The 14,924-nt window shown below is 40.9% G+C and overlaps 1 protein-coding gene across 1 annotated transcript in view; it reads left to right on the top strand.

Moving 5' to 3' along the window:
* The window catches only part of si:ch211-217a12.1 (alanine aminotransferase 2-like), a 51,134-nt gene that overhangs the window by 14,729 nt on the left and 21,481 nt on the right, over positions 1–14,924 (top strand). The window contains exons 2-4 of the mRNA XM_052102947.1: positions 2,159–2,340; positions 9,291–9,380; positions 9,478–9,586. Of these exons, the coding sequence (XP_051958907.1) occupies positions 2,203–2,340; positions 9,291–9,380; positions 9,478–9,586 (337 nt within the window). The 5' untranslated portion in view covers positions 2,159–2,202. The remainder of the gene's footprint in view (positions 1–2,158; positions 2,341–9,290; positions 9,381–9,477; positions 9,587–14,924) is intronic.

Raw genomic sequence — 14,924 nt, 5'->3', positions numbered from 1 at the left:
TATGGGAAAAGGACTTGGGGGAAGAAATTCAGACAACTGATTGGGAAGCCATATGTGAGATGCCCTCCTATCTAGCCAACAACTCTGCCTGGGAAATGCAATTTAAAATTGTTCATCGTTTGCATGTGTCTCCAGCCCAAAGACATAAAGTGAACCCAAAACTCTCCAACCTCTGTAATAAATGTAAAAGACTAGAAGGAACCCTCATCCACTGTTTCTGGAGCTGCTCAACAATACAACTATTCTGGATGGACGTCCTAAGGGAACTTGAGAGTATATTTCGCTGCTCTTTACAATTAGGACCAAAGACATGTTTGCTCGGGATGAGCCAGGAACTCCCGTCCAAATTCCAAGGGGCACACCTTCTCCAAATCTTACTACACTGTGCTCGCAAATGCATACTTGTTTGCTGGATAACAGATCGAGCCCCATCAATAGCACAGTGGATTAACTCAGCCAAAGGCCTTATTCCATATGAAGCTTTTTCAACAGCATTAAAAGATAAACCTTTTAAATTCTATAGAGTATGGGACCCCTTCCTCACTTATCTTGGGGTGGGAGAGACGCATCGGCTAGCGCTGGGAATACAGAACCTGGCATGGAAGGACTAAATAACTACACAATTCTGATGTAATTTGTTGGTATGCTTATTTTACCCTTTTTTTTTTTTTTTTCCCTCTCCCCCTTTTTGTGTGGTAATTATTTGTGATATATATTGTGATAATGTACTTTAGTGGATATTCTGTGGAGTGTAGCCATCTGGGCAATTTGTTTTAGCTCAGATTGGCCAATTATTTTTAAACCCTGTCAATGTCAAAAGCTTGAATAAAAGAAAAAAAAAAATATTGAATCTGTCATTCTGGTTTCAAGTTAGACATTTCTTGTCACATCCTACTGATTTTTTTTATAGTCATGTCAAATGCTGGAAATGTGTTTGCTAGCTTTCATGTGCCACAATGTGTGCTTTTTTGTTTATCTAAATGTTTAGGCCAGACTTCTGTGAGGCTGGTACTGTTTCCTTGCATGTGCAATGCCAGTTAATCAATAAGATAGAGATATTTTAGGGGTAGAGGCATGCTGACCATGAACTGCCCGTGGGACACTTGAATGTACAGAAGACGGGGATAGAGAGAAGACTAAAGTCTGGTTGAGGTGGGCGGCTTGTTGTATCTTCCGCTCCCTTGTTGACTGATTTTATTGCTATTATTTTGTATATGTGTTTGCCTGAGGACATATCAAAATTGCACATTAATATGATATAATTAAATAAAACTCTTATGGCTCTGGAAAAAAAAAAAAAACAGTTGGTCAAGATTATGATCAAAAACATATTTCAAATCAGCAATAAAATATAACAATAGTGATATCATAAATTGGGATTCTTTACCTCATATTACGCTATAACAACAATTTTCCCAACTTATATTGCTAATGCACATTCATGTTCTAGATTTGATTGAGGTGATGTCTGTATCTAAAAGGTGACTGGCTCTTTTAACTAAGGCGGGACTTCCTTTCTACATCCATTAACCAGAGCTCCTTGGATGAGCGTTCCATTTTCTTCCATTCATTTTAATTGAAGTGGCCCATCTCTGCTAAACACTCTCTGTTTTTCACCACAGTTTCAAATAAAACCAGCCAAAGTGGCCGTGATCAGAAGCAGAGTGAGGGGAGGAGGAGGAGTGAATACAACACTCAGCTTTAACTAATGCAGTTAACAGCATCAAAGATTCTCACAATTGCTTGTATCAAAATACACAAATAAATTTATACAATAAATAAACACTGTTATGTATATCTGTAATCAATTATTCAATCTGCCTCGGTAGGCTGCAGTTGCAAAGTATGCGATTGGCCGCTGCTGTAATCAGTCATGCGGGAGACCGACACCAGTCACTAGATTATTCCTTTTCAATCCAAGAAGATTAACCTGTGTGCTGTGGGCTGAATGTTGTTTGACGGTATTCCTGTCACAAGGTTGATAAATAATGAAAACAGAAAAGAATGGATAATTACGCTTGTCGAGAGAACTCTAAATTTGCAATACATCAATGCCTTATTTTTTTTTAATTTTCTAAACTTTTTTAAACTTTAATAATAAATGTTTGTAAGTTTGTTTCTCTTTAATTAAACAGCATGTCTGGTTGGTTATCTGCAGGTTGACACCCGTCTGTTTTCTGCAGCTGAACAAACACAGATAAGATGAGTGAGAACAGCTTAGAGCAGAATCAGAAGGTGCTGAATCTGGACACCATGAATCCAAACATTAAACGAGTGGAATACGCGGTGCGCGGTCCAATAGTCCAGAGAGCCGTTCAGATCGAGAGAGAACTTAAAATGGTGAGTGCCACTTCATCTACACACACATTTAGTCATTAAAATCTTGAGATCAACAGGTTCATGCAGGACAGACTCTTGTGTTCACAAACAACATGAAGGAGCACAACGCAATTAGAATGCAATGCTACATGTACACAGTTTTCGAATTGGGTCAGAGCTCTTGGGGGCTCCCCCAAGTCTACTGTCTACCCCATTTGAACTGAATAAGCACATCAGATGCATGCATGTGTTGTAAGACAAGAGTAAAATGTTTTGTCAAAAAATCTAATTTTTTGAATTTAAATAGTGGTCACCATAGCTAAGATGTGTATGGTAGAGCTATAAATAAGACGCACCTCATACATGGAGGTTATCAAATGCGTTTAGGATTGATTTTCTCTGTTATTGCTATCTTTTATCAGCATGGTATTATTGAGGGAGGGCCACTTGTCATGGGCACAGCATAATAAATGGACAAAGATATTTCTTCACAAAGCATCCATGTAATAACTTCACAACTGTTGGACCGTTAACATTTACTGTTACATAAATACCAGCAAAACTATGTGAAAATGAACTGGATGCATATTAATTAACCTCTAGCAATGGTTTACTTTTAAGATTAAAGATAATATAATGTAAGTAATTAGGGTGTTCCAAAACTCATAAATGATATTAAGGTTCCATTCATCACGTTAGTTCATGTATTACGTATCATGATATGAACTAAAAATGAACAATACATTTTTACAGCATTTATTAAGCTTTGTTAATGCTAGTTAAAAAAAATACATGTTACATGCAAACTATGTTTATTTTTGCAATTTTGGTTTGGCAATGCTAGCGTCACAGAAATTACACACTTTCTGCTTTACTGAATTTGATTGACATATTCTGAGTGAAATATACTTACATTTTACTTAAAATGTTTCAAATAATGCATTAACTAATGTTTGCATATACAACTTTTGATTTAAAAAATGTATTGCTATATGTTGAAATTAACATTAAACAAGATTTATAAATGCTGTAAAAGTGTATAGTTCATTGTTAGTTCATGTTAACTAATGTTAACAAATTAAACCATATTGTATAGTGTTACCCATTAATCTGTTTGTTTGAGAGACCTGTCCAGCTCGACACAGCAACATCAGCTTAACTAATTGCGTGGGTTTTGGACAGGACTATCTGTTTGACCAATGGAAAGCAGAGGGTGTATTCAGAAATCTGTTTGAAAACTATGTTTATTTTATCCCCTTTTCTCCCAATTTGGAATGCCCAATTCCCACTACTTAGTAGGTCCTCATGGTGGCGCAGTTACTCACCTCAATCCGGGTGGCGGAGGACAAGAATCAGTTGCCTCAGCTTCTGAGACATTCAATCCGCACAACGTGGCTCGTTGAGCATGACACCGCGGAGACTCGCAGCATGTGGAGGCTCATGATACTCTCCGCGATCCACGCACAACTTACCACACGCCCCATTGAGAACCAGAACCACTAATCATGACCACGAGGAGGTTCTCCCATGTGACTCTACCCTCCCTAGAAACTGGGCCAATTTGGTTGCTTAGGAGACATAGCTGGAGTCACTGAGCACACCCTTGATTCGAACTTTTGACTCCAGTGTGGTAGTCAGCGTCAATATCGCTGAGCTACCCAGGTGCCCTGTTTGAAAACTATGTTTATTTTTGCAATTTCGGTTTGGCAATGCTAGCGTCACGGAAATTACACACTTTCTGCTTTACTGAACTTGAGTGATATATTCTGAGTGAAATATACTTACATTTTACTTACAATGTTTTCAAATATTTGTAATGCTTGCGTACAGAATGTGATTGATTGATTAAACACATTTAATTGAGAGCCACATGGTACAATTATAATAACTTATGTATTAAAATATTTGTCTGTTCATTAAGTAATTCAGATTGTTTGGCTCCCATTTCATTTGATTTGTATGAACTATTAGTTCGAACTTGCATGAGAAAGGAAATGTTGAAACTGTACTCCATTAAATTTGTATGCTTAATTTCATGCTTATATTGTGTTGTGTTCCCTTGTATTTGTGAGTAAACTAGACCTTTCACCTTTGTTTAATTTTTCCTTCAGTATTTTAGAAATGTAACGTCTGTTCAGTTCAGATGGGTTTATTTTTCATAACAGATCTGCTGACACACAATTAGCTCTTATCTGCTGTAAGCACATGTGTACGTCAAGACCAGCTTCTGGCCTCTTACTCACTTGATGCATTTAAAAAATAATAATAGTTTTGCTATGCATTGTCATGCGGCATAAGGTATTGTTAAAATATTCAATGTGTTATTAATTTCTTCATTTAATTCTCTGGGAATTTTTTTATTTGCACAATATTAAACACTTTTAGATCCCTGCAGAAGTATGATTTATCAGATGAGAAGGAAGTTTTAAAGAATTAAATGATCAGGACTTTATAGATCAGAAATAGAAGCGGCTTTCCAACAGTCCATTCTAATGAATTCAAAAGTGGACAATTTCATTACACTACTCCAGAAACTATAAATTATTTTAGTGTTTTGTATTGTAATTATTTCAATGATGATATATACTGTATTCTCTTTTTATTTCTAATAAAAAACTTTGTGCGATATCTTAATTAAATTTTTTGTTATTAACAATTTTTATTGATTCCATGCAGCAAATCAAATCGATGCAGACTCAAACCACATGAAATCACAACTATACCCCCCCGACATTAACCACCCCCCACCTGACACAAACAAGCACCCCAGTGGTCAAAAGCCATCTGACAAAGCCACACAAATAGACAATAAAACAGCAGAATATACTTAAAAAGAAAAGAAAATACTACATGAAAAAGAACATAAAAAGCATACTTTCAAAAACAAAAAGGTTGCAACACGCACATCCAAAACCACTAGTCTCTCTTCTCAATAGCCTTCCAAAAAGGCTAAATAGCTGCCCCATTTCCTAATGTAAAATATCCAGGTTGCCTAGCCTTCTACATGCCATGTCCTCAAATGGTGCTACCCTGCCATCTCTGTGCACAACTCCTGAAATGAGGGCGCTCCAAACTACTTCCATCCCCTAAGGATGACCTGTCTGCCAATCATAACACTGGATAGGACCATATTAATGACCACCCCATCATCTAAAATACAGAGTCTGGGGCTAAATGAAATTTGAGTGCCCAATACGTCACACATAAAACTCTAAACCCTCATTCTTGGATCTTAACACACCACCTAAAAACATGGGTTGTGTCTCCATCTTTTGATGGTCTTTAAGATCAAGCCTATACAATCTAGAGGGAGTCCAATAGAATTGATGTAAAATATTAAATTGCATCTCTAGATGTAGACTTGATGTTTTGTTTTTTTATCCTAGCACACGATCCCGCCTCCAATACAAGTTTAAATATTTCTTTCATAATCTCTTGAGAGAAGTTAAAGCGAGATAACGGGGTGCAACTTAACTTCTTCTCTTCTTCTATCAAACTAACTTGTTTTTCTTGGCTTTGCAATGGTGAAATAGGGACAAGAACTTCCTGTTCAATATAAAACCAGGGAGGGGATCTCTCAGGTGGAAGCGACCAATGAGCCAAATGTCTGAGACGGAATACATAATAATAAAACAAAATCTTGGGTAGGCCTTGCCCATTGTCAATTGGCCTATGCAATTTACTGAAATGTAATCTAGGACAGGTACCATTCCAAATGAAGGACATCAATATGCTATCAAATTTCTTGAAATATGAGAGGGGGACATGTACAGGTAGAGATTGTAGCAAGTAGTTGCATTTTTTAAATACAATTAATTTTAATAACATTAACCTTCCCAATCATAGATAAATGTAATGAAGCCCACCTGCCCACATCACTCGAAAAATCTTTGGAGGCAAGGCATAGATCTAGTAAGGTCAGAGATGAATAACAATATATCAACTGCGTAAAGCAAAAGCTTATGCGCCACACCTCCCACCATCACCGCTGGAAAATCCTCCTCCTTTCTTATCGTGGCTGCTAATGTTTCCAGGTCAAGACAGAACAATGATGGGGAAAGAGTGCAACCCTGCTGGGTGCCCCTATCCAGAGTAAAATAATCTGAAATTAATACATTTGTTTGTACCGCCACTACCGGGTGTCTATAAAGTAACCTAATCCATCCAATAAAAGTATTTCTGAACCCGTATATTTCCAAAATCTTAAAAAAAATCCCACTCTACCATATCAAATGCCTTTTCTGAGTCAAGTGAGATGGCAGCGACTGGAGTCTGATCATTCGCCACTGACCACATGATAACGCCTAATGTTATCAGAAGAGCTATGGCCCTGAATAAACCCAACCTGATCAATATGTATAAGGGATGCCATAACTAATTAATCGGTTAGCCAAAATATTTGACAATATTTTAACGTCTAGCTGGATCAAGGAAATTGGACATGAACTCTTACACTCGCTTGGATTTTTGTCCTTTTTAAGAATCAGTCTGATTCTGATTCCCAATATTATATCATGAGGGGTACCAGCGGCTTGCAACATCCCTTCAAGATCAATACAAAAGCCCTGATCATCAACTTTAGGTGCCTAAATATTAGCCAAAATAAGACTTTGTCTCTTAGTTTCAGCAAAAACAATAGTGACTCTTTCTAATTTATCTTTACACTGTTTGAGACATTTGAATTGTAGATGTTTACTTATAAGCTTAATGACTCCCCTGCTCTTACTTGGGCCAGCACTATAAAAAAAAATGCCCACCCCATATCTTCCCAAATTTTTCAGCTTCCTGCGGAGAAATGTGCATTTCTTAAAGAAACATTTCACATTGTATTTCTTACGCTTAAGAAGTGAAATAACCTACCTTCTTTTTATGGCGTGCCCCAACCCATTCACATTCCACGTGCAGAGAGACAATCCACTATTAACATATTAACAAATTACATTTTGACATATAAGAAAAAATTGATTGTGTGTGTCAAAAACAAGATTAAAAAGACCACATTCCAACATTAGTGCAACTATCAAAACCCAAACATCCCCTGGAACAAAACAAACAGAAAAAAGAAAAACGTGCACATTAACTCATTAACATTAATAGCACCAACTGCCGTCCATCCCTCCAAACTCAAACAGTCCATGCATGCCTACGAGAACCCCTGTGACAGCCTTGCCATCGGATTGCTCAAGTCTATACATATTTTGTGAGACAGAATTACACAGCAATAATTCTATAAAACAAACTCCAGCCAATAGACACAAACAGCATGTAGCTTCATCCATAAAAAAAGATGTGACACACTACAAAATAAACTCAAGCCACTAGGCGGAACCAGCACAAAAAAAAAGGCATGCTATGCAACAGTCAAGTGAATGTTCAATGAGCTGGTCCACTCGCCTGCAACATGAGTGCAAGCAAATGACTTACTCCAATAACGTGGCAAGAAATACTTCACAAAACACACTCCAGCCAATAGGCTGAGTAAGCACAACAAGCGTGTAGATTCATATATAAAACTGTCCTGAAATTGTATTGCTCTACAAAATAAACTCAAGCCGCTAGCTGGAACCAGCACAAAAAGTGTGCGCGGATTCTTCTTACAGTCATGTGAATGTTCAAAGAGCCGTTCCACTCGGCTGCAACGTGAGTACAACAAGATGACTAACTCTCCATTAACTTTATGAAGGACATCATTTGCATGTGAATATTTTACAGCCATCCTTAACATCTATTCTCAATTTGGCCAGGAATATCAGTGCAAAAGCGACCTTCCGTTGATGTAAATGTTTCTTGCATTTCTTGATTCAATCACGTATCTCTTGTTGAATTCGCAAAGTCTGGGAACAAGAAAATGCTATGGTTCTTCCAAGAAAGCCTTCCTTTAATCCTCACCTCGAGTAACACAAGATCATTATTGGATGATCTCAGAAATTTGGCTTGAATTGATCAGGGCCTGTCTCCCTCTGCTGATCTCCAAGCAGGAACCCTGTGAGCTCGCTTGATTTCCAGTTTATGGCCTGCTACGTTAAGCAGATTCGGAAAGAGTCCTTCCAGGAATTTCAACATATCCTGTCCCTCTTCGCCCTCAGGAATTCCGATGATTTGGACATTATTCCACCGGCTATGGTTCTCCATGTCCTCCAACTTCTACCAGACATGCTCCAAATCCACCTTGGTCGCTAGCAGATTACCAGATAATTCACACTCCGATGACTCATGGTAATTTATCCGTTTCTCGACATCTCCCACTCTTCTAACCATATCAGTGAACTTTGCCTCCATGGCAGTGATCGATCAACGTATCACAGCAAGATCCTCCAAGTCAACAACAACTTTCGTCACCATTTCCGACTTGTTCAGCATCTCTCGCCACATTTACCGCCTGCCTGGGGGCGTCAGCTTGTAAGTGTCTTTTAAAGTCTCCAAAGCCCGAGGATTTAGAATTCTTTGACATATTGTACTCCTAGAACAGTTATGGATCAGAGTGTATTGAATCTCACTGGTTTATGTCACTAAAAGTGTTAAAACAAAGTGTGCAGAGCTCGCCATTCACACATCCGATCCTCACATGGCATCACGTGACTCCGATATGACAACTCTTTTAAAGGAATAGTAGACACAAAAATTCAGCAATAATCTACTCACCCTCATGGCATTGTAAATTTGACAGCCCCTTGGTCACTGTATATAAAGCATGAACATTATGCCTTTTGTGTTCAACAAAAAGTCTTATTGATTTGTAATGACATGAAGGTAAGAAAATAATGACAGAATTTTCAGTTTTGGGTGAATTATTTTTTATGTTCTTATTTGTGTTTTTGTCTGTATTCACATCCGCTCTCTGTAATGATGAACACAATCTCTGTTTACTTGATTTTGTATGAATGGTCAAGTGTTCTTTTGCACTGCCTGTTTCTATTTTATTGTATTTGTCTTTATTTCCTCCCCTTCTCATAATCTCTTCATCTCTGTAGGGTGTGAAGAAGCCGTTCACTGAGGTCATTAAAGCAAACATCGGCGACTGTCATGCTATGGGTCAAAAACCCATTACTTTCTTCAGACAGGTGTGTGTGCGTGTGTGATATGGTGCAGTTCACTCTGTATTCTCAACATCGTGTCTTGTACTGTACATATTTTATGTGTGCTTTATGTGTTTGTCAGGTCTTGGCATTGTGCTCTTATCCAGATCTTCTTGAAGACAGCAAATTTCCAGAAGATGCAAAAACCAGAGCCCGTCGCATTCTTAACTCATGTGGAGGAGGCAGTCTTGGTACTGAACCTTTTTTCAATTACATATTACATATGTAAGCCTACTGTATGTAAACTACGATATCAGCACTGATCATTATTTGCCTATTTACAAAATGTAATAACTTATTCCTTCTCTGAAACAAAGTTTTCAGCAGAAACATTTTCGAAATTAGCCAATAATCAAATACATTAGCTAAAGCTACTATTGATCAGGTTCACAGATAGCTGTCAAAACGTGCTGGGTATCATTGTCTGCCGCACCTCCACCAGTGTCTTCATTCCAGCTGCAGGGTCATCAGCCAAGAGCAACCCATCATAGATGTTTCGCCCCATTAATCCCAGAACATCTCTTGATGGGATGACACCAGATCCTTTCCATTGACTCTGATTCTAGTCCTTCTTTACATGTCCTAACATGCAGACAAAGTTCAATAACTCCCCAACGAAGAAATATAACCCTATGTCCCAAGGCATCTGCCATGCTGACATCTGCTGCAACCCGGTGGCTTAGGCCGTGTTAGCCCCACTGGTACCGTTTATTAGGGCTGCAACTAACAATTATTTTGTTAATTGATTAATCTAATGATTATTTGACGATTCAGTAATTATTGCAACGATTATTAATTAGCTCTTAACTGATTATTCAGCTTGTGCCCTGACTTAAAAGGTTGTATTAAATGTGCTTACTAAAAATAAAAAGGTCAAAATAATCTTTTATCACCTCTAAATGACATTCACTGAATTACAGGGAAATAATGATTGTATAAAGTTTAATTCAGCAAAGAAATTCTCTGCAAAAAAATCCAATTGTTATCATGTGTTTTTGTTTTCTATTTGAAATTGTCTAAAAATCCTTAAAACAAGATACAATTACTTGAGAAGCAACACTCAAAAAAATATTTTAGCCTATTTTCAAGATTGAGATCAGTTTTTCAATGGAATAAAAATTTCCATCTAATTGGATTGCCTAATCTTATCTAACAAAATAAAATGTACAAATCTTACAAAATGCAAGTTTTATTAACTACATTTTCTTCAAGACTATTCAATTCAATTAGATGGAAATTTGTTATTCAATTGAAATGGAGGCTTTGGTGGTTGATTGAGCTTCGGTTTGGCTTGCAGAGTCCTGTGGGCCCTATCAAGCAAGGGCTTCTCCTCTTAATTGAGCACCTCATGCAGGAGGCCAGAGACCAATTCAGTTGTCAGTGTACCCTCCTGGCCTTCAGGGATGCCCAATAAATATATACTGTTCCTCCTGGATCTGCTCTCAAGGTCTTCGCACTTGGATTGTAAATCAGAAGCTTAGACACAGTTGCCTCCAAGACAGACACCGAGTCGCTCATAGCTGTTGCAGAAATTTCCATGATTTTTAAGTGACTGTCTTGCGTATCAGGGAGGTCTGTAGCACAGTTATGTATGACATTAGTTCCTCTCTTATAGCCATAATGTCTGCTTGTAATCCACTGATGGTCGACTCAATCTTAGCTTAGTTAGGTTTTTATGGAGTCAAGGGAGTCTCCAGGGGAGTCATGCTCTGTCTCCGTCTCGGTAGCAGATGGGCTAGCATTAGCACCACGAGTCTTTGCTGTTGATGCTTTGCTGCTCGGAGGCTTCAAATTTCACTCACAAAATCGGGCATTTGGTGTGCTGTTAGTTTACAGTGCCAACAAATAACATTAGACAAGAATTGGAGGTTGAAATAATCAGTTTTAAGCAAAATTGGAAAATCACCTCATGGAGCTTGTGTAAAGTTCACTTACATCACTGCCGCGCAGCAGTGCCCCCTCATCTTTAGGATCTCTGATGACTAACTGCAGGCTGTGCAAGCCAGATATCTCTTCAGTCTACTATGATGGACTTCACAGAGGATGAACTGATGCCAACTCTAACCTTAAGACTTGGGATACTTCACTGGCCACTGCCTGAACCTTGAACTTAGGATGGACTTCACCAAAATGAACTACCACAAGCTGTCAGTCGAACTGCAATACACCTCAGTGACCTATGTCTGCATCACCTTGGTCAAAGCATAGACTACACTCGGATGGAAAACATAGATAATAAAATGGAATACATAAAATGGAATACATAGACAATAAATTAACTTAACTTTAGTCATTAATCTAACAGTTCAAACAAAATCTTTTTGTTTAAACATTGGCCCCTAACACTTAGTTTATACATTAACCATGACTTAAAGTAAACATAAATAACAGTTGGCATTATATTCATACTTTTTAGCCAAAGTGTATATGGCCCCCTCAGTGAACCTGGTTTCCCCCAAGGTTATTTTTCTCCATTAAACAACATCTTATGGCATGTTGTGTTCCTTGCCACAGTTGTCTTTTGCTTGCTGGACTGGGGTACCTTCCACAGATAAGCCCAAACTAAAGCTCTATCAAATGTCCAATACTGTCCAGCGCCCTTGGTGCTGCTCCATCCTTGATATTTCTGTAACTACCATCACTTTCCTCTGCTTTCTGGATGCTGCTAAACACATTTTGGTAGCCTCCCCACATCCAAGGCCTGATCTTCCTGACTGGGTTTTTCCAACAGTTTCTTGATGCTTCAGCCTTGAAACTCTCTGACTTACAACCTCCTCCGCCTTTCAAGTGTGGCCTGTTCACCTTGACCAGACCTCATCGACTGGTCTGTTCATTCCTGTAGCTCTAAGACCAGCCTGGTCTTCTCTTGCTTGTAACCCAGGATGATGGATTTAGTGGAAGCTGTAAGGCATTTCTTCCAAACAATGCTACATCTGAAAGACAATACAGCAAATCCAGCCCCTTCCTAAAATAACTGTTTGCCTTGCTATCCATTTTTGCCACTGATGCTGCAGTGATCGCACACATTTTTAATGGCCACATCAGGTGATGGTAAACAGTAAATTGGTCACACCAGATGTTGAATTTTCCTGGGAAATAACAATGATCTATCTTATTTAGGCCCTCTTTCAGCTGCTTCAGATTCGTCACGCTGGCTGGCCAGGACCATCCGACTCAGTTATGCAATTCAGTTTGCTAGGCCTCCGCCCAAGTCCCTGTGCGTGGAAATCGCGACTCTCTTACTCAAAGACACGATAGTCAGTCCAGCTGATTTGGGAATGGTTCAGCAAGGCACAGGTAGACCTGTTCTCCTCCCGAGAGACCTTCCACTGCCCACTCTGGTACTCCCGAACGGAGAACAGACACACAGGTGCTATGCAAGTTCAGGGAGGATGAGGAACAAGTCGTTCTGGTGGCCCCTACTGGCCCTCTGGGACTTGGTTTTCGGATCTCATGCTCCTCGCGACAGCCCCTACCTGGCGAATTCCCCTGAGGGAGGACCTTCTCTCTCAGGGAAGGGGCACCCTCTGGTATCCACGCCCAGACCACTGGAACCTCCACGTCTGGCCCCTGGATGGGATGCGGCAGATCTAGCTGGCCTACCATCTGCTGTCGTAGACACGATCAACCAAGCCAGAGCTCCCTCTACCAGGCAACTTTTGTTTGCAAATTGGTGTTCTTCCCTGTCTGAAGACCCACAGAGGTGCGCAATCAGGTCAGTGCTCTCATTGCTGCAGAAGAGGTTGGAGACCCCCCTTCGAGCCACTAGAATCAGTTGAACTCAAAACCCTCTCCCTGAAGATGGCCCTCCTGATCGCGCTCGCCTCCATCAAGAGGGTCGGGGACCTGCAAGCCTTCTCTGTCAGCGACACCTGCCTGGATTTCGGTCTGGCAGACACTCACGTCACCCTAATACGGCGACCGGGTTACGTGCCCAAGGTTCCTACGACTCCCTTCAGAGACCAGGTAGTGAACCTGCAAGTGCTGCCCCGGGAGGAGGCAGACCCAGCCCCTTTGTTGCTGTGTCCGGTACGTGCTTTGCGTATCTATTTGGACTGCACGCAGAGCTTTAGACGTTCTGAGCAGCTCTTTGTCTGCTTTGGTGGACAGCGGAAAGGGAATGCTGTCTCCAAACAGAGGCTGTCCCACTGGGTGGTTGACGCCATAGCATTGGCCTATCACACCCAGGCCCCCCTGCGAGTTCGAGCACACTCGACTAGAAGTGTGGCATCCTCGTGGCCACTGGCCAAAGGCACCTCCTTAGCAGACATATGCAAAGCAGCGGGTTGGGCAACACCCAATAACTTTACGAGATTTTACAATCTCAGGGTTGAGTCGGTTTCATCCCGTGTTTTCTCAGGTCCGAGCCGGTAGAACTCGGTAACGCGGTAACAACTGACTGGGTGTACCGCTTGCACCTAGCACCATTTCCCTCCACTGAGGTAATATTGTGTGCTCTTATCCCAAGAGAGATCCCACTAACTCGGCTCCCTGGATGACTGAATTCACTAGCCCTCTGGTCTGTGAATTCAGAGGAGGAATTCCCCGACCAGACCCACTATGAGTACTCAAATTACTCTGTACTGGAATGGGTGCTCCACAGGTTGGTCCCCCTTGCGAGCAGACCTGCGTCTCCCTTGGGTAGTCCTCACTGCCCCCCCTGTCGGTGCGTTTGTAGCAACTCCTCCCTCCCAATGAGGTAGGATCTACCACCGCGCCATTCTCCACATGCAACCTAAAATCCCATGTGATGTATTTCACCACTCTTCACCTCCCCCAGCCTGGGCGGGTGTGGTCTCCGCAGGGTCTTTCCCCCCTGAAAGAATAGGAATTGGGAAAGAACGCCTTCCCCGATGCGTGTGATAGCGGTAAGATGGCCCCAGCTGCTTTAACTCTATGCGAGAAACATAGAGAGAGAAAAGGCGCGGCTGTCGCGGCTTGCTCCCATGCTTGGCACGTCGTCGTATCGGGGTGTAGGGAACCAGAAGGTTATGAAGATCTTATGGGGCGTTGGGAAAGGGTACGTACAGTCTGACATGGCCTGTCGTTTTGGCACGCAACTGCCTGCCCGCACATGTGTCAGCAGCGCACGTTCAGTGCATGGCGTGAATAAAATTGGACCCCTTGTGTCGCTTATTCAACACACCGTCGAAGTGAGCGACAGACAGGGAACATCTAGGTTACTGTTGTAACCTCCATTCCCTGATGGAGGGAACGAGACGTGGTGTCCTCCCAGCCACGTCGCTGAACTGAGCCATTGTTACGGCCGAACCTCATTGTCGTCTCCTCAGACAAAATCCTGAATGAACAGATGCATTTCCCTCCCTTTATACCCGTATGTCCGGGGGCGGGACATGCAAATTCTGTCTGCCAATTTCTCATTGGCCTTTTCTCAAGTTCAGAGATGCGCGAGGCTCTCGAGAGACCCCTTGTGTCGCTTCTTCGACACAACGTCTCGTTCCCTCCATCAGGGAACGGAGGTTACAACAGTAACCTAAACGTTATGTACTCTCTCCCTAAACTTCTAAT

The sequence above is a fragment of the Xyrauchen texanus genome, chromosome 33, assembly GCF_025860055.1.
Source record: "Xyrauchen texanus isolate HMW12.3.18 chromosome 33, RBS_HiC_50CHRs, whole genome shotgun sequence".
NCBI classification, from domain to species: domain Eukaryota; kingdom Metazoa; phylum Chordata; class Actinopteri; order Cypriniformes; family Catostomidae; genus Xyrauchen; species Xyrauchen texanus.
This window is presented reverse-complemented; position numbering and strand designations above follow the sequence as displayed.